This window comes from Corythoichthys intestinalis, chromosome 4, assembly GCF_030265065.1.
Source record: "Corythoichthys intestinalis isolate RoL2023-P3 chromosome 4, ASM3026506v1, whole genome shotgun sequence".
Lineage (NCBI taxonomy): Eukaryota > Metazoa > Chordata > Actinopteri > Syngnathiformes > Syngnathidae > Corythoichthys > Corythoichthys intestinalis.
The window spans coordinates 6582268-6607032 of record NC_080398.1 but is presented as its reverse complement, the minus strand read 5'-3'; the positions used below and the strand labels follow the sequence as shown (position 1 = coordinate 6607032).

The following is a 24765-nucleotide window of genomic DNA, read 5'->3' as shown; positions in this document are numbered from 1 at the left end:
AATGCGTGAGTGAGTCGTGCAGCGCATGTGTTAATTGCGTCAAATATTTTAACGTGATTAATTTTTAAAAAATTCATTACCGCCGTTTACGCGATAATTTTGATAGCCCTACTTTAAGCAAAAACTAAACTCTGGATGAGTGTAAGACATTTTGTCTGTAACATTAAATGCAATTAGAAAACGATTCAATAAAAAAAAAAAAATATATATATATATATATATATATATATATATATATATATATATTAAAAAAAGGCATATCCGATATTTTATTGCCGATTCCGATACTTTGAAAATGACGCCGATCGATCAGGACATCTTTATATATAAGTTTTTGACCAAAATAGCAACTTCATTTTTTTTTTCAAAGTTTTCAACAGCTAATAAATAACTCAATTTAACTCGGAGACTTAATACTTCAGGAAAAACATGCAGAATCAATTATAAATAATATGTAAATAGATTATTAATAAATTCTACATACAATCACAACTTATTATAGAATAGAATAGCCCTTTATAATCATTATACACTATATACTGTTAGCGAATGAGGCTACCGGTTGCCTGACAGAGCTTTTCTGGTGAAAATTCTTGTGAATATATCCCCGAATTCATAGATATGGACGTAAAACAGTCTCGATTCTTGGTTAAAAGCAAAGAAACCGTGCAGTTAGCGTTTATTTTACGTATAATGTCGAAGTACAATGCTACTCTGTTAGCGAATGAGGCAAGGGGCCGCCTGGCGTATACATAGCTTTTCTGGTGAAAGTTCTTGTGAATAAATGCTTAAATCCCCAAATTCTTCATAGATATGGACGTAAAACAGTCTCGATTATTGGTAAAAGCAAAAGAAACCGTGCAGGAAGCATGTATTTTACGTAAATATGGCGAATGTGCGGCTCGTCTTTAAACCGCCTCCATGTGTAACCAAAGAAGAATTTTTTGCGGATAAATGCTTCAATCACTGAATTCTTTATAGACATGGAGATAAGACTGTCTCGATTCTTTGTTGAAAGAGCTAAAACCCAGGAAGTTACGCATCCATTTTACATATTTATGTCGAAGAAGGACACCAATGCCGTAGCGGTTCCCATTCTCCGATTGATTTTTTTCACGTTTCAAAATGCATGCATGGCACGAAAAATATAATTAGGGCCCGAGCACTAGGCGTGCGAAGGCCCTATTGTTTTGCAAAGGATTTTTTTTTTTTTTTTTTTTTTTTCAGGGCAAATGAAAACGGCCAATTTGGAGGCCTGAACATGCGCGAAAAGTCACCAAAATTTGCACATACGTGCGGAAAATTGTAAATTTCGATAATTTAACAACATTGCAAAAAAATGTAACAAAATGGCTCAGTGGCGCCCCCTTGAAATTTTAAAATTGGCCTATAACATTAGGGTTTGTCAGCGTAGAGCAATGAAATTTGGGGAGTCTATACCTTGTCTAAAACCGCTTCAAAAAAGCATTGGTACCCATATTCCAAACCCAACAGGAAATCGGTTATTTTGGACCGAATATGAAATTTTTATCGATTTACAGGGTGCACATTTGAGACCTTTTCGCCGAGGGAGTTAGTTGGATCATCTTCAAAATTGGTGAGACTGTTCAGGAGACATATGAGATCTTAAGTTTCTAAAATGGTGTGTTTTCATTCACGGGTCTGACCTGGGCGTGGTGCCAAAGTCGGCCATTTTTTCGGAAAAACACCGAATTCAGTAAATGGCTAATAATTCCTTGACACAACTTTCAATCTTTTTCATATCTGCCATGTACATGCGGTATCCCAGCCTGAACACGACTGCATTGAAATATTACCCATTAGGCCTAGCGCCCCCTAGTGAGAACAGGAAATGCCTTTTTTTACGAGACAGGTTCCTCCTCCAAGGGAAAAAAATCAGTTGACCTCAAACCTGCATCAGGGGAGCCTTAAGACCTGTGTGCAGGTGCCTGATGAAAAATACTGAGGTTTGGTTGAAGCAGAAGGGTCCAACAGGAGAAGTAAAAATGACTGAAGCCATTTCGTCTCACCACAAGTTTTGAACAGTCATAACTTCTACAACATATCTGCGCCAAACATATCGTGCTTGTTGAGTCATAGTCTGAAGGGTCCTGTAGGGGTCATTTGCATCAACCCTACAGCGCCAACTAGTGGCAATAGAAAGTCACTCATTTTTTAAAATATATGTCCAGTTCTTTTCAGGTTGGTCATTGTAGTTTCAAGACCTTTTAAAATACTTATTTTACGGCCCATGTCCACATGTCTCTGTCTGTTGCTGTGATGACCCTTTATTCGCTCCTTTTTTGTAGTCCTCTGTCCAATAGGGGTTTTTATCTCTTAGGTGTGTGAATGTAAAGAGGCAACTTTCGCGCATGTTAGGTTCTAATGAGATGATTAGAGAGGACGATCTGCCACCACCCTGACCTGCACACTGTCCGAGTTGCATGACGTCCGAGTTGCGCTAGATTGCGAGGGCCCGTTCAGTCCTGCTTGCAGGCCTAGTATTTACCTTGAATCCTCAAACAAATCACTCATGAGACAATCCTTCCTGTTTGTATGCGGTACAGCTTTCGTAGTTCTTCCAAAATCCAAGCTTAAACCCGGCTTTGACTTGACCGTGTGCCGCCTTCCACTATTACTATATGAAGATTCAAGCTCGGCCCTCTATGATAAGGCGTCGCGCAAAGAATGACTAAGTGTCACATCAATAGTAATGAAGTCTAAGGCCTGAGATATGCTAGCATCATCTGTAATGAGGTTGATTGATTTAAAAAAAAAAAAACACTTGGATATCAAAATGTTTGAGGCCGCTTGTAATTTCTTGTCTCCTTTCTCCTGTTCAGCAGTCCGTCAACGCGCTTAGGCAGCGGCGGGCAGCGGCGGCAGCTGCCGCCGCTGCTCCCGACGCGAGCCCCGATCCGTCCCCCGACCCGCCGGCGTCGGCTCCGGCGCCCCCCGACGGCGTCAACCAGGAGCCGTTCATCGACATCGTTCGCGGCGTCCTGACCAGCCTGATGGGGTCCTTGGGACAGGCGCAGAATGACACGGAGAGCATCGCGCAGTTCATGCAGAGGCTCTCGCAGAGATCCAACATCTTCATCAGTCCAGAAGAACCGTCAGGTACGTCGCGTGTTTTAAGTTTTGCCGTGATTAATCGACCAATGAATTTTAAAGTGATCCTCTAACTTAAATACATGTAGGCTCTAATAAACCACAATTGTTCTCTTGTATTAAAATATGTTGTTAGAAACACATAAAATGTTACATCAATGGCAATATTTTATAATATTTAGTCCATATTTTGACCGTTAGTTGGTGCCCTGGTTTGCGGGCTCGCAGTGATGACGTCATTGGGATCTTTCCAAATGTGTAGCGTGTTCAACAATTGCTTATTGCTGCCTAAATTCGCGAAGTAAAATGCCATGATGTGCTGCTTTTAGAGCTGAAACGAGTCCTCGAGGAACTCGAGTTTAAAAACTGATCCGAGTAATTTTATTCACTTCGAGTAATCGTTTATTTTGACAGCTCTGAGCATCACGTTTTGCTCGGACTACTTTTAATGCGGGACAACGCGCTGTCACGTGCGGAGAGGAAGAAGGAAAAAAAAAAAAAAACTTACTGCAGCCGACAGCCGCCACAAACGACGCCGACGTTGCTAAATACTAGCCCGCATGATGCTACGTTGGTACAGGTACCGTCTGATGCGTCTCATAGAGATCACATGTATGTTGAACTAGATGCGAAATGACAGACTCGACCGCGTCTGGGCAGCGTTAGTAAACAGCCGCCATCTTAAAGCAGTAGAGCGCTAAGCGCTAACAAAGAGCGCTAAGCGCTAACAAAGAGCGCTAAGCGTTACTGTCGCTACTAGCTCACGTAACGTTAGCCCTGCGGCGGGCTAGGTTTCAATTAATTATGACCACTGTCGATGCGTGGCTAACGTGTCTTACATACAGGCTTTAACATAACATAGCATTGTGGAGTGATGAGGGTGTAAAATAAAAACTTAAAATTGTAGGCTATCAATTTTAGCTCAGTAGTCATTTCTTGATAAAACACCAAGCACTGGTCCTTAATGTGTTCCAATACAGCCTGTATCATACATTTATTTTGAACACTGCAAAAACTCAAAATCCTATCAGGACTTACAGTTTAGACTAATTTAAAACTTAACTAGAACTTAAAAATGGCTTGACACAAAGAGAAATTCAATTGATTGGGAAAAAATCCTAACTTTTAAGTGATGTGTGTTATCAAGCGTAACGGCATATTTTGGTAAGATATATATATATATATATATATATATTTTTTTTTTTTTTTTTTTTTTTTTTTTAATAAGATCTAAAAGTTTTTTGGGTGAAAGCAGTGAATTACTCTTTTTTTTTTTTTTTTTTAATTCTAGTTACATCTGAGATGCAATTGTTGGCTGTTTTCAACAATATACATCGAAAATAAAGACATTGATTGACTGAAAATGGTTCAAGATTAGATGAAAGGTCTTGTTTTTTCATGTATATTTATAATTGCTCTTCACCTAAATATATATTTGTTTTATCCGATTACTCGATTAATCGATAGAATTTTCAGTCGATTACTCGATTACTAAAATATTCGATAGCTGCAGCCCTAGCTGCTTTTGGAGGCAATTTCCAGTCAAATGGACACAAGGGGAGTGAAGTGAGTGGTCAAGGTGGAATTATTATTTTTACTGAATAAATGTGCACAAGTGGAAGCTTCTCCCCCTTTTTGGTCCCTGTATGCACGCATCCTACCCACCACGCGTTACAACTAGCACTCGAACATTTTTCCTGGATCCTCAGTCAAGTAAGGGATCCTTCTATTTTCTGGATCTGACGGTCCCACCGCTTCTGCAAAATTGGTTTCGGATCTGTCCATTTTTTTGATTCGTCGGTCCCACAGCGGCTTTTCGGATCAGTCTATTTTGTGGAATCGACGGCCTAATCGCGGCTGCGACATTGCCATGGGATCGGTCTAATTCCTGGATCTTCGAGTGAGTAAAAAAACGCAGATTTGGATTACTATTGCTATCTTTTTTGTTGACTATTCTTCGTGGGAGTTTTCCCCAAATCATACTAAATAATTTAAGCACTATGGCATGCTACAGTGACGACAGTGACTCTGACGTGGACCTTACAACAATGTTGGGAGTTCGTCAGGGAACGCGTGTTTGCGTACTGCTGAGCTCCCGAATGAAAAGTGGTCAAGGTGGAAATATTATTTTTAATGAATAAATGTGCATAAGTGGAAGCTTCTCCCCTTTTTGGTACTTTTATACACGTATCCTAGCTACCATGCGTTACAATGTACAAGACATGGATTACACAAGGTGTGCTCTTTGGCTTGTACTGTAAGCACACGACAGCTGTGGATGCTAACAATCTCCATATTTATTTTGGGATAAGTTTGAAAACACAATATGCTTACCTTGAATATCTGCTAATAAAACCGGACAGCATACACTCTCACTTCCAAACAGGACTCTCTCGCATCACCAGTTTTGCCCAACTTTTGTCTTATCAGGTATTTGCTGCATGCATTTTTCCCTGAAGCTCGTCTTGTGAACGACCGACAGTGCTGTCCTGCTCTACACTTTTCAGATCTGGTTCAAATAGGAAGGGTAGAACTGACGATATGTTGGGAAAGCTAGCGAGTGACGCGCTGGGATTTCCGCAACGGGACCAGTGACGTCACGCACTGCGACGTAACAAGAATGGCGACCTATCACTTAAAATAATTTTACAAACTTTATTAAAACAAAAACGTTAAGATGGGTTTTAATATCAAATTATTATAACTCATACTAACATGTATCTTTTAAGAATTACTTGTCTTAAAAACAGAGGATCCCTTTAAGAGTTGATTAATTGTTTACTGGGAGTCCTCGGATTACGATGACATCGTCCTAATACGTTTGGAAATTACGACGCTTAGCAAGCTCTGCCTTCACTCCTCCCAGTCGAAATGGATTGGACGTTATGTGCTGTCAATGGCAGCCATTGAGTTAATAAGAAATATATTCATATTTATATTTCACTAGATTTTTTTTTTTTTTTTTAAGATAAAAGGGGGGTATTGAATATTGTAAAGGTTTATATATATATATATATATTTTTTTTTTAGATTAAAGAAAAAAAAGCTGGAAGAAAGTAGTTTCTCTATTTTTTTTTATTTAAACAAAAAAAGGAAAAAACTTCATTAAATATTTTTTAATTTGAAGAAAGGAAAGTTTTTTCAATGTTTTTTGAATTAGTTTTAATACTAAATAGATGGAGATTTTAATTTTATTGCATTAAAAAGAAAAGTGGGACAAAACATTTTCTCTTAATTACAGTATATTTCATTTTATTTCTTAAACAAAAACAATACTTGTATATCAATATTTTTTAATTGGAAGAAAGGTACTTTTAACTTTTTAAATTTTATAGCATTTTTTAATTTTATAAAATGTTTATTGTTTAAAAAATGGGAGAGGAAAAATCAAGCACTGTTCGTTAAGGTCTGTAGGAATTTTATTTAAATTTTATATCCGTGCAAAACATGACCTTTTTTTAATTTTGCGCTTTCCAAAAGTAAACAAAAGTAAAAACGGTATAGATATTTGCTTTTATTTTTTTAATTCTGGTTTTGTAGTACTTGCATTTTTCATGGAGGATCACATAAATGCAATAGTCAGCACTTTGGTGTGTTGCCCTCTCCCAACCTTGAGTTTGACACACACATCTTTCCACTCAGGGTTCTTCGGTGAGTTGCTGATGCTGGTGTGCCAGACTTTCACCATGTCGGACCTGGTGATGCTGCTTCATGCTAACCACCAGCCGCTGGGCCGCATCCAGCCCCGCCTGGCCCAGTTTTTCCGCCAGAGCTACCTCAACGGCAGGGAGCCCACCGACGAAAACATCGCAGTCAGTTTCCCCCCGCGGCGCTATTCACTCATATCTTGACTCGTGTAGAAACCCTCCGTTTTTCTCCACAGGCTGCCGCCGACACCATCGTCGGAGAACTGGAGGACGACATCACAGAGAGCTTCGTGAGTTCGCGTTCGCTAGCGTGGCACATTCTGGCACTCACCCGTTTTGTTGTTGTTTTTTTTTGTCTCTGCAAACCCACAGAGGGAGTCGGCGGTCAGCGTGCTGGACGGCGTGGACGCCACTCAGACCAACATGTCCTTCTTTAGGCAGCAACTAACTCAGATGGCCACGCACATTCTGCGCTGCACGGGTGAGCTTCCTTTGTCGTTGATGCTGCTAGATACTTGCAAAGAAAAGAAAAAAAAAAGTAGATGGATCATCAACCAAATTCATTTTTTTTTTAATTTAGAAAAAAAATAAAAATAAAAATAAATTTTTTTAAATCATTTTGACTAGAACGTAGACAAGGCTTCAGTTTAAAGGGATTTTTTTTTTTTTACAGTTTTAATTCCAACATTTTTTTTAATCAATCAATCAAATTTATTTATATAGCCCTTTACAAAACCCGAAAGGCCCTCAAAGTGCTTTACAACAAAACATGGCTCAAGATAAATAAAAGGCAGGAAAATATTATACAATGACATTTTTTAAAAAAATAAAATAAAACAAAGAGCGCATCGCAATAAAATTCCAGCAAGTAAAACAATAAAACCGATAAAATCGAAAAAACATTAAAAAAGCCCTTAAGCTAATAAAACCAGGCTATCCTAATCTTTGTAAAAGGCGAGTCTAAAAAGGTGTGTTTTTAGCCGAGACTTAAAAAGACCTACATCCGTGGTGGTGCAGATTTCGGGGGGAAGGCTGTTTCACAGCCTGGGGGCAGCAACCGCAAAGGATCGGTCTCCCCACTGTTTAAGTTTTGACCTTGGAACATCTAAAAGAAGCTGGCCGGTCGAGCGAAGAGTCCTGCCAGAGTTACGAAAAGTTAAAATTTCCGATAGATAAGATGGAGCCTGGCCATTAATAGAATTAAAAACAAACAGTAAAAGTTTGAAATCAATTCTAAAATGGACTGGAAGCCAGTGGAGTGATGATAGCACGGGGGTAATATGCTCACGTCTAGGTGTACCTGTTAAAAATCGAGCAGCAGCATTTTGAACAAGTTGCAGCCGAGAAATCGAGGACTTTGGTAGGCCAACATAAAGTGCATTGCAGTAGTCCAGCCTTGAACTTATAAAAGCGTGAATTGCTTTTTCAAGGTCGTGGCGACTAAGAAAAGGCTTCACTTTGGCTAAGAGACGAAGCTGGAAAAAAACTTGCTCTTACAACAGAACTAATCTGTTTTTCAAAGTTAAGCCTGCTATCGAATATCACTCCGAGATTTTTAACGTGTGTCTTAAAAATGTCAGCCGGAGCGCCAGAGTTGGGCTCAAGGGCTTTCATCATGGAAGGTGTGCCAAAAGTAATAAATTCAGTTTTGCTCTCACTAAGGTGTAAAAAGTTTTGTGCAAGCCAAAAAAAGTTGAATAAAAAAATACCATAGATATGAAACTATTGGCTATTTAAAAAAATCATGTAGAAATAAGCATTTTTGAAAAGAAAACTTTTTTTTCTCCTTTTTTTAATTGAAATATTTTATACAAAATGAAAATGATGATAATAAATAATAATTTATAATAAAATAAAGAAAATTATTTTTAAATAAAACAAATGAAAAATAAATCAAGCTTTTATGTATTTCACCAAAACAATACAAATGGACACCTAAGACACTGATAAGTATAATGGCTAATTAGCTTAGCGCTTCGTGCTAAGTAGTTATGTCAAAATTAGGGCTGTCAAACGATTAAAATTTTTAATCGAGTTAATTACAGCTTAAAAATTAATTAACCGTAATTAATCGCAATTCAAACCATCTATAAAATATGCCATATTTTTCTGTAAATTATTGTTGGAATGGAAAGATAAGACACAAGATGGATATATACATTCAACATACGGTACATAAGGACTATTTGTTTATTATAACAATAAATCAACAAGATGGCATTAACATTATTAACATTCTGTTAAAGCGATCCATGGATAGAAAGACTTGTAGTTCTTCAAAGAAAAATGTTAGTACAAGTTAGAGAAATTTCATATTAAAACCCATCTTAATGTTTTCATTTTAATAAAATTTGTAAAATTTTCAATCAAAAAAATAAACTAGTAGCCCGCCATTGTTGATGTCAATAATTACTTACACAATGCTCATGGATGCTGAAGCCTATAAAATCAGTCGCACCCAAGCGCCAGCAGAGGGCGGCAAAACTCAATAAAACACAACAAGTGAGCGTTTCACTGTGTACTGTCATTTAAATCTCTCTGAGCGGGGGATCTGCGTTAATTGCGTCAAATATTTTAACGTGATTAATTTAAAAAATTTATTAACGCCCGTTAACGCGATAATTTTGACAGCCCTAGTCAGAATACAAACAATACGACACAAAAGGCAATCTAACTCTCGGCACTTCGTAATAAAGTACCGTATTGGCCCGAATATAAGACGGCCTTGATTATAAGACGACCCCCTCTTTTTCAAGACTCAAGTTTGAAAAAAGACTTCTGAACACCAAATTAATTTTTATACAGAAAATAATTACAGTACATCCAAAACAAATTATTATAATATATTTGAGAGAAAAAGCATTTTATTTTGCCTCATTCAAATCTTAATATCTGAACATTTAAATCTGCCAACTAAAGTGCAATCACATTCATAAATGAATGGCTGCTAGTTTTTGAAATGTAAATAAACCAATCTATTCTGATAAAACAACTAAATTGCAATAACTGCATTAACCATCAAAGGGAAGTCTAACTGTAACTGTAGTCCTGAAACAAATCTGAATAAGGAAAAACATTGCAATGAAATAAGTAGGGTTGTTCCGATCATGTTTTTTTGCTCCTGATCCGATCCCGATCGTTTTAGTTTGAGTATCTGCCGATTTCGATATTTCCCGATCCGATGACTTTTTTTTTTTGCTCCCGATTCAATTCCAATCATTCCTGATAATTTTTCCCGATCATATACTCATATACATTTTAGCGATGCATTAAGAAAAAAATGAATAAAACTCGGACGTATATACATTCAACATAAAGTACATAAGTACTGTATTTGTTTTTTATGACAATAAATCCTCAAGATGGCATTTACATTATTAACATTCTTTCTGTGAGAGGGATCCACGGATAGAAAGACTTGTAATTCTTAAAGGATAAATGTGACTTTGTATATTGTGACTAAATATTGCCATCTAGTGTATTTGTTGAGCTTTCAGTAAATGATACTGTAGCCATTTAACGGTTCCGTCCAAATGCATGATGGGAAGTGCAACCATGACCGTGCGTAGTGGCACCAATGGATATATCTTCTCTGCGTTGGGAAGTAACATAGGGTGTCAAGAAAAAGATCAACCACTACTGTTCTTCCCCACATTGCTTCCCACGATATTTCTAATTATTGAGAGAGGGATTTTAAGGCTTTAGCCAATTAAAAAGAGGCGCCAAAGACTGCCAAAATTCTCTCTACTCATTTTACGCTGCCTGTTAGCTCTATATAGATAAAACGGCGCCATTATAGAATGAACGCGACAATGCGTGCGTGGGTCGTGCAGCACGTGCGTTAATTGCATTAAATATTTTAACGTGATTAATTAAAAAAAAAATAATTACCGCCGTTTACGCGATAAATTTGATAGCCCTACTTTAAGCCAAAACTAAAGACTCTGGATGAATATAAGACATTTTGTCTGTAACGTTAAATACAATTAGAAAACGATTTAATTAAAAAATATATCTTAAAAAAGGCATGTCCAATATTTTTTTGCTGATTCCGATACTTTGAAAATGACGTGATCGGACCCGATCGATCGGGACATCTTTCGAAATAATGCAAACTGGTTAAACTTGAGAGTAGCTGAGATCTGTCATGACAGAACATCGCTTCAATGATATCTGGCGGCATCTAGCGTCGTAAATGGGTATAATGTCTAGACCGCGAATATAAGACGACCCCCTCTTTTTCAGTCTTATTTCAATGCAAAAAACACCGTCTTATATTCGGGCCAATACGGTATTATTGATTTAGCAACCGGTAGCAGTAAACTCTCTCTCTCTCTTGCTCTAACCACTGGGGCACGCGCGCACAGCCTCACATTACACACAAACAAGGACCCAAACGGGACTTCTCATAGCTTGATGATCAAATTCGTTGGCAACTAATTTATTCATCGATTAGGTTTGATCTTTTTTGCGTTTGTCTCGCAGACGATTCCTTCGGCCCGCGTCTGCTTCACTTGTGCAACCAGGCTCTGTTCGAGTGTCTGGCTCTCAACCTGCACTGTCTGAGAGGAGACCAGCACGCTCTGACGGCCGTCATCAACCACCGAATCGTACGTCAGCTCCAGCCGCGGTCACTATTCCTTTGTACCGTTCCGCTCCGATATCCGGATTACCTTTCCAGCGGAGGATGTCGAGCGACATCAGCCCCAGCCTGCTCAACTGGATGATCAGCATGATGACCATGAGGCTGCAGTTCATCCTGGAGCACCTCCCCGTCAGCCACGAGCAGATTCAGAGTTACATCGTTTACACGCAGGTGAGCGCCTACTTTCATATATTTTGGATAGAATATAATTCGACGATGTATCGTGATACGAAACGCATGGAATTTGGGGGGAAAAAATGGATCTGCGATATACAGAGTGTCCATAAAGTCTCTTTGCCGTTTCAAAAATGTATTAAAAATGCAATTGATTAGATGTTTTATTCAAATTTATTATACTGTAAATTTGGGGTGCGCATTATACACGGGTGCGCCTTATATTCGGGAAATTACGGTAAATAAATATAGCGATGGCTTCCACACACATCCAAGCGGTCCATACCATTCAGGAGCATAAAATACCGCGTGTATTTTGAAATAAACATGCTTTTTCGTGTCACATGCACTTTAAGCGAAGGATTACTGATGCCATTGCCACAATTGATAAGGCTATGCTACAGCGAACATGGCAAGAAATCGAGTACAGTCTTGATGTGCTTCGTGCAACTAATGGTGCCTATGTAGAAGTGTATTAAAAGAGGTAAAAAAAAAAACTTCAATAAACGTTGAATACAATAGAATAAATCTGAATAAAATAGCTGATCAAATGCATTTTTAATAAATTTTGGAAATGGTAAAGAGACTATGGACACTCTGTAATGCCTCATTGCACTATTACAAATACTTCAGTCAAATTCAATGTTATTTTCGTCAACGAAATGGTTTTGTTTTAGTCATTGTTGACATTTTTTTATGACAATGACGAGCTAAAAACACGCTAGGTATGAGGTATCACCCTATATGGTTCACTTTTGACCTAAGCAGTGTGACCAAACTGTTTTTCTTGGTCACCAGCGTTTGGTACTTAAAGTTGACGATGATTGACAGGTTTATTTATAATATTATTGATTCAGCAATTAAACCTGAGTGTAGCAGTGAACTTATTCTCCAAATATAATCACTGGCGCGCGCAGCCTCACATTACACACACAATGCAAATGGGACTGCTCATAGCTCTGGCAAAAAAATGATCAAATTCATTGGAAACTAATTTATTAATCCATTTAACAATTAGTTGTTGCAGCCTTAAGATTCACAATGATGGAATCTGACCTTTCAGCCAGATAGCCAGAATCACGCCAGCCGAACCGCCAGAACCGCGCTAGCGCAATTCAAACGACGGTATACCTATGACCCGGCCAAAAGGCCAAACTCCACGCATTAACCTTAGTCTTAACCCTTTGTTCTTACTCATTTTAAATGCTGGCCAAACACAAGTTGACAATTTATACCAAGTCTGCACAGTGAAACCCAGGAGGCAAACTGGATCCAGGGCCACCGTATCACAAGTCAACCAAAGAATCCAGAGAAAAATGACGATTAGTTAAACATTCTGAGTTTTAAAGGCTGTGATGAGGCGGGCTGTGATCCGGAAGAAGGGTGTGTTTGGGCGTTGTTGAGGATTATTGTCTGTTGGGCAGGAGAATTTGGACGTTACGGTTGTCAGGACCATGATTTTTCCATCCTCAGTGCCACGTGAGTGCTGAGTGTTCACTTCTTGGTTGCGAGTTCCTTTGTATCAGATGTTCCTTGTGGCAAGACTAGACGTCCCACCATTTGTTCTGGACTGTCCAGAAGAGCTGATCGGGGGATTTGGTGGTACAGACGTGGGCTTGTAGATGTCTTGCCTATCACCTGCTTGTCAGCGTCAGTCTTGCTCAGTCAGCTACAAGATGCGCACGTCTGGCTTCCGTGGTCAGAAGGCATCCTGTATCTGTTTTGCCCTTATCTGCCCATTGTCTTGGTGCTGTAAATTGTAATCATTTAAAGTTCACCTGTTTATTATATCAAATATATTCTGCGGAAGAGGAACTATTGTAACGTGTTTGAAACTTTTTGATCAGAAAAAAAAAAAAAAGCCTTTTTTTCCCGTATCTGATTGGGACTCCGTATCAGCAGATTCTCAAAATCAGTTGACTCCGACTTGGGTGAAAAAAAATATGCGATCGAGATATCCTTAGATAAAATGGATAAAACTATTTTAATATGTCTCCCACGATAGTCAACGATTGCCCACGACACGCCTAGCGGGCTAGAATATACCTGGAATCGTGTCGCCTGACTTTGGCATTTGTGTGAATCGATCAAAGCGTGTGGGCTGGTTTTTAAAAATGGGAATTTGAGCATATTCAGGCAGCTTTTTGAAAGCGACACCAGCGTTACACCGAATTAGTGTTAATCCACAGGTCACGCACACTCTTGTGTTTATATCCAGTTACGTCGGCCATCTTAAATGCTCATGAATAACGGATGACGTTTTTGCTTTCACAGAGGGATCAGTCCACCGCCACCGACGCGCAGGAAGCAGAACGCGCCCAAAGCGCGACGGTAAACCACCCGCGTCCGCCCCCTTTTGACTCGGGTCACCCCGACGTGAAACTCGAAATTCGATCGCAGATGAGCGACACCCTCTCGCCGGCCGCCGCCACCACGGCCGAAGAGGCCATGTCGGCGTCGTCGGCGCGGGAGACCAGAGCGCCGCCCGCCGACCTGGGAGGGGCCGCGCCGGTGGGAGGCGACAAAGCGGCGGCGGGGGCCGAGGGCGCCGCCGGAGACTCGGCGGGAGAGACGGAAGCGTGGACGGCCGCCGTTCCGCCGGTGAGGCTTTTTGCTTGACGAGTAAAATGGAAATATTGTGTCAGGGCGGCCATGTTGGTAGGGCCGTCAGTGACAGCCACTCCGAGTAAATAGTTGACATTGATCAAATAATCTTTTAAGATATAAGCTAGTTATGACTTCATTTTAATGACAGTGCGGTGCCCCAGGGCGGCCATGTTGGTAGGGGCGATGAAAGTTTTTTTTTTTTTTTTTTTTCATGCTTCTGCCGTGAATCGAAATGAGTTAATCGCTAATAGATGCCCAATACATTTGAAGCGGGAGTGTGGCAGCGCTGCCAACCCTCCTGCTACAGATGGATTGGGCATCTGTGCCGTCAATGGCAGGCAGTGTATGGGTTGGGGAGTTGTTTTCAACAGTGGGTAATGAGTTGCAATTTTGTTAACAAATAAGTTTTTTAGGGGGATTAAAAAACAAAACTAAGTGTGGATTTTCATCATTTCTAATTAATTTCATTTTGATTAAAAAAAAAAAAATATATATATATATATATATATATATATATATATATATATATATATTAGGGCTGTCAAAATGATCGCGTTAACGCACGGTAATTGTTTTTTAATTAATCACGTTAAAATATTTGACGCAATTAACGCACATGTCCCGCTTTGCGACATGGTTTATTGTTTTCTTGCCAGTTCAATATGGCTGCACAATGTCTCGGGCTGACGCCTACGTTGTAATGTTTTGCTTATATGATCCTTGGACAAGATTTGTCCGTAAGTATGGTCGTTGTAAAGAATGTACATATTATGTTAGTAAGCGAAATGTTCTATTTTTTGTATGAGACGCTTTTTGTCTATGCTTAGTGAACCTGTATAGCGTGCTAAGCTAACGTTGTTGCTAATGCAATGCTTGTGTACTTTTTTTTTTTGTACTGTAGTTTTACGACGGTCTAAAGAGGATAATGGTATGAGGCTATTTTATTAATAAATCAGATGAAAAAGGAAGAAGTCTGATTATTAAGGCGTCGTTCCCTAGCTGTCTAGCTTTGGAAAACACTTCGGAGTGAGGACAGCATAGACAAGATTTAAATGACAGTAGAGTGAAATGCCCACTACAGCCCTTATGTACCGTATGTTGAATGTATATATCCATCTTGTGTCTTTTCTTTCCCTTCCAACAATTTATTTTACAGAATATATATATATATAATTTACAGAAAAATATGGCATATTTTCTAGATGGTTTGAATTGCGATTAATTACGATTAATTAATTTTTAAGCTGTAATTAACTCGATTAAAAATTTGAATCGCTTGACAGCCCTAATATATATATATATTCAGTGGACGTCAATCATCATTAATGGTAGCTTTGAATTAGTAATGGATTTTTTTTTTGTTGAGTAAGGATTTTTTTTTTGTGTTTTCTTGCATTTTCCAATTTATTATGATCATCGCATTTATATTGCCGTTAATATGAGGCAATGAGATGATGCTTACAGTTTATCATTTTTTTATTAGTTTTAATTATTTTTTTCACACATGATGTCTTGAATGTATAGTTGCCATTGCCAACTGATGAGTTTGATTTTTTTAATGAGGATTGTTATATTTAATGTTTCAAATAAAAATGTCATAAGTATGTCTTAGGCATTTTTTGCTGTAATTTTTTTTAGGTAAAATATTTTTTTTGACACTTAAAAATTAAATTTGATTGTCGCACTTAACCCAGGAGTGCCCATTACATCGATTGCAACGCTAATGTGGGTAGATTTTTTTTTTTTTTTTTTTTTTAATGAAATGTCCATAGCTAATTATGTTGTGTGAGCAACATATGAGATTGTTGCACGTATTTACAATTCTCACAGCAAATGGATCACATGTAATCCACAAACTGTAGCTGTAAACTTGATTACAAATGCATACATGCAAACCTATATTATCTGAAACAACTTAAAGCCAAACAAGAGCGCAGCTGTCCTTTATCCATGTCAGACGTCTGAATCTGCTGCTCAGTCATACAAGGAGACAGTCCAGCCAGACCCAATGCAACAAAATACAATACTTTTGGACCTTTTGGATAGTTATTTTGGGGTACTTCAAGTGGTAATTTCGATTTACGCAGAAATGAATTTTACGTCGCCAGTGTAGGAACGAAACCGGTTTGTAACTAGGGGACTACCTGTATATATTTTGCACCCCTGGTCAAAGGTTTTAAGAGAAAGAGTCTCCAATATTTTGACTGCAGGTGTCTGTTGTGGTTGTTTGTAAAAAAAAAAAAAAAAAAAAAGAATGTTCATTTTGTTGAAAGCTCTCATTGATGTTAGATTGGAAGAAGTCAATTAAAAAGAAAAATGAAAATGTATACTTTTTCAATTTCAAATTGTGTATTTCTGCTCAGGAGTGGGTTCCCATCATTCGCTGCGACATGATGACACAGAGGAAGATGAAGGCGCAGCCGCCGCTGTCGGACGCCTACTTGCACGGCATGCCGGCCAAGCGTCGCAAGGTGAGTTCGGGGCGAGTCGGCGCGACGTCCGAGCGCTCTCTCACCGCCGATGTCCGCTTTCGTCAGACGGGCCCGGGCGGCGGGAGCCTGGCGTCGCTGTCTGACGCGGTGAGCCAAGCGGCCCGGACGGCCGGCGTCAGGCCCGTCACTTCCGCCGAGCGCCTGCAGGAGGAGCTGGACGCGCCCCGTCTCAGGGAAGCCTACTCGGAGCAGGTCAAATTTAATTGCATATTCCATGTATTGGTGTGTAAAAGCTTAATTTTTATTGATACATTTGACGCTTATTTAAAAAAAAAAAAAACTACAATGCCCCCAAATTGATGTACAATGAATTAGTTGTCCAATAGACCCTACTCACGTGACGTCACAGCCACGCCCCCGCGCCATGTTGTCCGTATACTCGTCTTGTTAATGCATTAGCGCTTCGTAAATTCCTCCTATTATGGCGTGTTTTTCTGCTCGTTAACATTAATAATCAAAATGGTGAAGTCGTGTGTGGCGGTCGGTTGCAAAAACAGAGAAGATAGACGGAGAGACTTGAAGTTTTACCGTATTCCGAGAGACCCGGAGAGGAGAGCGAGATTGACTGCTGCAATTCGACGAGAAAACTGGGCTCCAAACGACTACCACAGATTATGTAGTAGTCATTTCATATCTGGTAAGATGCATTTAATATATATTTAGAGGGTTTTGGGCTGACAACCACAATCAGTGTTGTTAATAATGGCGTTACAATATAACGGCGTTATTTTTTTCAGTAGTGGGTAATCTAATTAATTACTTTTCTCATCTTGGCAACGCCATTACCGTTACTGAGGACGGAAAGGCATGCGTTACTATATTGGTCGAAAAGTCTGAGGGAGACGGACTCACCGAGACGACAGAGCAGAGCAGGCAAGAAAGTTGTGACGCCGAGCAAACGCAATGCTAGGTAGCTCCAATAATACATGCCGATAGCCTACAAACTACGCCTGCATGTTATGGTAGATATCGTAGACATGGTAGATATCACATGTACTGTACATAGATATAACTAGATGCAAAATGACAGACATGGCACTAATTGAGTTAGTAGACAGCCGCCATCTTAAAGCAGTAGACTTTTTAGGACGGCTCTGTTGTAGAGAACCTAAGTAACTTTTTATCTAAAATACTTCTAAATCGGCAAAATCTTGACTTGAATCTATCTTTAAATGATGAAACATTTTTAAAACTTTCATATGTCGAAAGTAGAGAGAAGGAAACTAATGCAATAATGGGAGCAATTTTAACCACTTTTAACAGTTGATTCAGGGTAAAGGGTATATTAGGGTAAAGAATTGGGCTCGGGCCAATTGTACCAAAAACCTTCCCAAAAAACTTCACATAGTGTGGCCAATGTTTTTTTTTGTTTTGTTTTTTTTTTTAATTCACCTTCCGTACTTGTGTGTCCATTTGGCCGAGCGCGTTAGCGGCTACGACACAGTCACGTGACAGAGACATTTCAGAGCCGCGCGCGTTCCGGCTTGAATATGAATAGAGAGTTCACAGAGAGCAGCAGAGCTACAGCGGCTGGACACAGCAATTCGAGCTAACAAGACTCTTAACATTGCATACCGCTTCAACATATTCAATAGTATTTAGTTTTCATTCATTTGAAATTAATATTCCGTCCGAACAAGCTTAACAGAGAATCCACACAGTGCCATCACACATCAAGCAGATGAATATGTAACTTTTTCTCCGCAGTGACAAAAACAGCTGACTGTGGCCACAGTAGGTAAGGCTCCATATGGAACAATGAAATTAACAGTTCACCTGCTGTGGCCTGAACGGAGTCTTACACCTTCCTCCTGGTGCGCATGGACTTGAATTGCGTGCCCGCTTGTGCAGTCCCTGTTTTTTCACCTCTTTTATCAACACCATCATCGTTTCGGGCTTTTTGAAGAAACTTCGGACACTCGGTTGCCTTGACATTTTTCCCAGTAAGGCCAACGACGTCATGCATCAAGAGAGACAATCGCTAATTAATATGCTCACTCGCCACCCTGTGGTCTGGGGTGTGGATTGCAACCTGTAGAGCTGGGAATCTTTGGGCACCTAACGATTCGATTACGATTCAGAGGCTTCGATTCGATTATAAAACGATTATTGATGCACCCCCCTCCTTTTTTTCTTTTTTTAATGTTTTGTACATTAGTTCCAAAATTGTTCAAAAATACTCTCAGGCTAAACCACACTACTATTTCAGTATCAAGTTAACATATAGCAGTAAACAAATATACAAAAATAACATTAAATAAAAAACTCCAGTTCCCATTCTGTATCAGCAGCTTTAAACTACATTCAATTAATTTAATGTTGTGAATCAACCGTTAAATTTGTTAAAATTGCTCCCGTTATTCCATAATTTCCCTTTTGTCTACTTTCGACATGTGAAAGTTTTAAAACTATTTTAAAGATAGATTCAAGTCAATATTTTACCGATTTAGGAGTATTTTTAATAAAAAAGTTAATTAGGTTTGCTTGGAAGGTTCGCTACAACAGCCTTGCAGGGAAGTGTACTGCTTTAAGATGGCGGCCGTTTACTAACGCCCGCATCTAGCTTTTTGTAGCTGTGCTGCTAACACTACCAAATCTATACTGCATCTAGTCCTATATAAATGATATCCACCGTAACATTATATGGATGTACTTTGTAGCAGCTTTTCGGCAGCAGTCAGGTATGTTGTTGTGTTTTTTTATCTCGTTGCATGAGTTGAGCTAGAGCCGTGAGTTGAGCATTGGCATTACCCGAGCGGCCGGGTAATGAGAAGCATGATGTTTAGCTACTCTCGCTCCGTTCCGTCCCGAAGACCGCGCGGCGCGCTGAGTGTCGTGTACTTCCGCTTTACTTCGCATATTTCAATCATTGGAATTTGGATGTTTGTGAATCGTTCTCAAATCTTCCACGGCCGAATCGCGAATAATCTAAGAATCGGAAATTTTGCACACCTCTAGCAACCTGTCAAAATGACAGATGGACTTCAGTTTTTTCTGTCACCGTTTTAAAAAATCGGTCAACGACGGAAAATATTCGGTTAACGCGACCCCTGAGTGTCAGTAATATTTTTTTCGTTTGCAAATGCTGTTAACCAGCGATTTTTCATGTTTGAAGTGTCACCTTTTGACCGCAACTTTGCGTTCACGAGACGACTGCCAGTGTTTTATGGCAGGCTAAAGTAGGTTGCCTTTTTCCCCCCCATTCACCTCAGTGTAGCAGTGCTAACGTTACAGTGTTAAATATAGATGCGTTTTCTTATTTTGTATGTCTGAACTTTAATTCTACAGCGTGTTGATTAAGAGAAAGGAACTGGAGTCTCATATGCCATCAGCACGCACGCAGCGATAAAAGGCAGCCCTCATTTTTATTTGCCGTGCGATAAATGGACTCATTGGACGCATGTATTTTTTTAACCCTTCATTAACCGTCGACAACGTCGACTATGTCAACTGGTTGGGACAACTCTAGTCCAAAACCAAAGTGCAACAAAAAAAAAGACAAAATGTTCACATGACCCTTTGAATTTTTGTATGCATTACATTCTCTTTTAAAATTCTTATTGATCAAATTTTTATGGCTACATTTCAATTTTATTTATTTATTTTTTTTGTCTGTGGGCTCAGGTGAAGTCCGACATCAAGAAACGAGTGCGGGACGACGCCGACTTCAACGCTCAGCAGTTCCCGGACGCGCACAGAGCCTTCCTATCCGACTCGTAGTACCGCCCCCTTCCCTTTTTTTTTTTTCTCCAGTGCTAACAGCAGGATGCTACTAGTGCCTATTTATTATTGTCGCGCTTCTCTTCTGCTCCCCCACCTCAATGTTTTCATTTGTTTCGATGCTCACGTTTTCTTTTTTAGCCATTTTGAAAATCCGTCTTCCGTGCTCCCGTGTACAGTAAAACCTTGATTTTAAATAACCAAATGCTCCGTTATTACAATTTGACGGCAGATGAGACAAGAAAAAATTAGGTGCATCGTTTGAAATGTTTTGAGATTGTCCACCAGAGGGCGCAAATGTTGTGCTATGATCATGTGTCAAAGTGGATGGAATGAACGTGGACTTTAGTGTACAGTCATGCTTAATAAAAGGTTTCAAAACTTTGCAGTAGTTTTTTGTTTGTTTGTAAGATTCCATCAATAATTCTGATGTGATAGCTAAAAATGAGACATTTTCTCATTGATCGTGTAGTAGGTCATGTGACTCATGTATGCAGAATCATACCGAACATTGCATTTGACCCGCGATGTCGAGAAAAAATATATCAGCTGCAACTACTATTCATCAGAGGATAGGGTGTGCTTGAGCTTGTTTTAAAACACATGGTAAGATTATTTTTTTTACCTTGGCATGAGAATGAAATGCCTTAGAATGAGACGAGTATGGCAATGAGTAACATTGAAACTGCTTACGATTTTTTTTTTCCCGGGTACATCTATATGAACAATTATATTGTACTATAACCTATTACCGTAATTTTCAGACTATAAGCCGATACTTTCCCTCATTTTGAATAAAATGTTGATATGGCGAAAAACACAAAGACTGAAAAAGCAGTTTCTGCTCTTGCACTCTTTAAAAGAAACCGCTGTATTTCAAGCCAAAACAACTGTTGTTTGATAGAACAATATGTCTATATGCTGCCATAGCAGATTCATGGCACATTAAGCCGCTGAACAATTTTCATTTTGTCCATTTTACCCTGGAAACCCCCATTTACAGGGGTTGCGCAACCATTTGTTTCAACCCAGCCATAAAATGAAGATAATTATTAAGGCTGTCAAAATTATCGCGTTAACGGGCGTTAATTTTTAAAATTAATCACGTTAAAATATTTGACGCAATTAACGCACTCGCCCAGCTCAGATAGATTTAAATGACAGTAGAGTGAAAGGCCCAATTGTTGTGTTTTGCGGAGTTTTTCTGCCCTCTGCTGGCGCTTGGGTGCGACTGATTTGATGGGTTTCAGCACCATGAGCATTGGGTAATTATTGACGTCAACAATGGTAAGCTACTGGTTTATTTTTTGATTGAAAATTTTACAAATTTTATTAAAATGAAAACATTAAGAGGGGTTTTAATATAAAATTTGTATAACTTGTACTAACTGAAAATTTTACAAATTTTATTAAAACGAAAACATTAAGAGGGGTTTTAATATAAAATTTGTATAACTTGTACTAACATTTACCTTTTAAGAACTACAAGTCTTTCTATCCATGGATCGCTTTAACAGAATGTTAATAATGTTAATGCCATCTTGTTGATTTATTGTTATAATAAACAAATACAGTACTTATGTACCGTATGTTGAATGTATATATCCATCTTGTGTTTTATCATTCCATTCCAACAATAATTTACAGAAAAATATGGCATATTTTAGAGATGGTTTGAATTGCGATTAATTACAATTAACTTTTAAGCTGTAATTAACGATTAAAATTTTTAATTGTTTGACAGCCCTAGTAATTATATGTATTATCAATTGATTCTATTATACATTCAAAATGTGTCATTTTTAAGTTAAAAAAAAAAAGACTTTAAAAAAATTATTCACTCATATTTTAAACTTTTAAATTACGTCACAATGAAAAAAATTGTAAATAAGTCACGGATATCTCATACCTATCGCTTAATTGTAGATTTTTTTGTTACCGTCACATTTCCCCCAATATTTTAGATAATCGATCCAAAAAAAGAACATTTAAAAAAAAAAATAATTAAAAGGGTAAATACATGAAAATCTCGACCGCTCCTCGATGTCTGCGATTTCTGCATTGCCTGTTACCCTTGTTATATGATCATGTTTCACCCACAAAATCCCCCCAAAAATCCGGCTGTGGCCCTTCACACCTGTGTCTTGACACTCAGTGATACATGGAGTTTTTGGATCGAAACAAGGTAAGAACGCAATAATATAAAGTCATGGCATCTTTATTTCTACTCTTTCATGCTCTCACCTCCAGATAGGGTTTCGCTTTTCAAAAATATATACTTTTTAAATGCCCTCGTGTTCAAAATTTTTCTTCCGCCAGAAAATCGAAATTTTAAGCTTTCCAATGATGTATCACACATGCACATAGGACAATTTTGAGTTTGGCCAAATTGGGCGTCTCTGAGCAGAACTTCAAGTCAGCTGAGTGAAAATGCAGTTTCTACTCTTGCACTCCTCTTTAAAAGAAACTGCTGTATTTTAAGCCATAACTTGTGTTTGATAGAACAATATGTTTATATGCTGCCATAGCAGATTCATGGCGCATTAAGCCCCCCGAACTATTTTTAATATGTCCGTTTTACCTTGAAAACCCCCGTTTACAGACATTGCGCAACCGCTTTTGTTTTAACCCAGCCATAAAACAAAGGTAATTTATTATTCAAGTTGTCCGTTTTTAGCTTAGAATCATTAATTGATTAATTAATTTCGTTTAAAAAAATTATTCACTCGCATATTTGAAACTTTTAAATTGTCACAATGGGAAAAAAATGGCGTCTAAAAAAGTCATGGATACTGTATCTATCTCATAACTATCGCCTCATTGTATTTTTTTTTTTTTTACTGTCGCATTTTCCCCAATATATTAGATGATAATCGATCCAAACAAAGAAAAATTGGGAAAAAAAGTTTTGAAAGCTTAAATATATGAAAAAGGAAATCTCGATCAATCCTTAAAGTCTGATTTCTGCACCGTGTCCCTTGTTATATGACCGTGTTTCAACCATAAAATCCCCCAAAAATTCAGCTGTGGCCATTCACAGCTGTGTTTTGACACTGTGATACCTCTTTTTGATCCAAAAAAATCGATGTAGCATGTATAATAATAATAATAATCTCATTAAAATCATGGCGTCTTTAATTATGCTCTCGCGTGCTCTCACCTCTAGTTAGGGTTTTGCTTTTTTTTTTTAAATGCCTTTCTGTTCAAACTTTTTCTTCCCCCAGAAAATTGAGATTTTAAGCTTTCCAATGATGATTAGCCAACTTTCAAAATTGTCCGATATGCATGTGTGATACATCATTGGAAAGCTTAAAATCTCAATTTTCTGGGGGAAGAAAAATTTTGAGCAGGAGGGCATTTAAAAAAAAAAAAAAATGTAAACAGCAAAACCCCATCTGGAGGTGAGAGCACGCGAGAACAGAATTACAGACGCCATGACTTTAACGAGATATTATCGCATACTTATCTTGTTTTGATCCAAAAACTCCACTTAGTATGTATCACTGAGTGTCAAGACACAGCTGTGAATGGCCACAGCTGGATTTTTGGGGGATTTTATGGGTGAAACATGGTCATATAACAAAGGTCGCGATGCAGAAATCGCAGACAATAAGGAGTGGTCCAGATTTTCTTTTTCATATATGTACCCTTTTAAACGTTTTTTTAAAACTTTTTTTTGTTTGGATCAATTATTTATCATCTAACATGTCGGAGAAAATGCGACAGTTACAAAAAAAATACAGTTACGCGATAGTTGTGAGGTAGATATCCGTGACTTTTTTACAGACGCCATTTTTTCATTGTGACATAATTTGTTTAAAAGTTTAAAATATGTGAGTGAATTTTTTTTTTTTTTTTTTTAACCGAAATGAGACATCAATGAATGATTCTAAGCTAAAAACGACAGACATTTTAAATAATAAATATAATTAATTACCTTCGTTTTTAGGCTGTGTTGAAACAAAAGCGGTTGCGCAGTCTTTAAACGGGGGTTTTCAGGGTAAAACGGACAAATTAAAAATAGTTCGGAGGCTTCATGTGCCATGAATCTGCTATGGCAGCATATAGACATATTGTTCTATCAAACACAAGTTATTTTGGCTTAAAATACAGCAGTTTCTTTTAAAGAGGGGTGCAAGAGCAAAAAATGCTGTTTCAGTCTTGTTTGCGTTTTCCGCCATATATATATATATATATATATATATACTCTGTACCTACTTTTCCGCAGCGTAAAGGATTACTCGAGCTTGCTTGTTTTAAAACACATGGTAAGATTTTTATCTTGGCATGAGAGGATGAAATGCCTTAAAATGAACTCATTGCCATAGATGATACAGGTTGTCTACAATATGTGCTCCTGTGTCAATGT

General features: G+C 38.4%; 1 protein-coding gene across 2 annotated transcripts in view; it reads left to right on the top strand.

The window, feature by feature from the left end:
• Positions 1 to 20989, top strand: part of LOC130914756 (large proline-rich protein BAG6-like) — a 45067-nt gene extending 24078 nt beyond the window's left edge. The window contains exons 15-25 of one of the 2 annotated variants that reach the window (XM_057834231.1): positions 2844 to 3120; positions 6754 to 6923; positions 6995 to 7048; positions 7131 to 7239; positions 11244 to 11368; positions 11440 to 11574; positions 13852 to 13908; positions 13978 to 14178; positions 16548 to 16655; positions 16722 to 16868; positions 20301 to 20989. In XM_057834231.1, the coding sequence (XP_057690214.1) occupies positions 2844 to 3120; positions 6754 to 6923; positions 6995 to 7048; positions 7131 to 7239; positions 11244 to 11368; positions 11440 to 11574; positions 13852 to 13908; positions 13978 to 14178; positions 16548 to 16655; positions 16722 to 16868; positions 20301 to 20396 (1479 nt within the window). In that variant the 3' untranslated portion in view covers positions 20397 to 20989. The remainder of the gene's footprint in view (positions 1 to 2843; positions 3121 to 6753; positions 6924 to 6994; positions 7049 to 7130; positions 7240 to 11243; positions 11369 to 11439; positions 11575 to 13851; positions 13909 to 13977; positions 14179 to 16547; positions 16656 to 16721; positions 16869 to 20300) is intronic. The other variant, XM_057834230.1, reaches the window with a different exon arrangement.
• The last annotated feature ends 3776 nt before the right edge of the window (positions 20990 to 24765 follow it).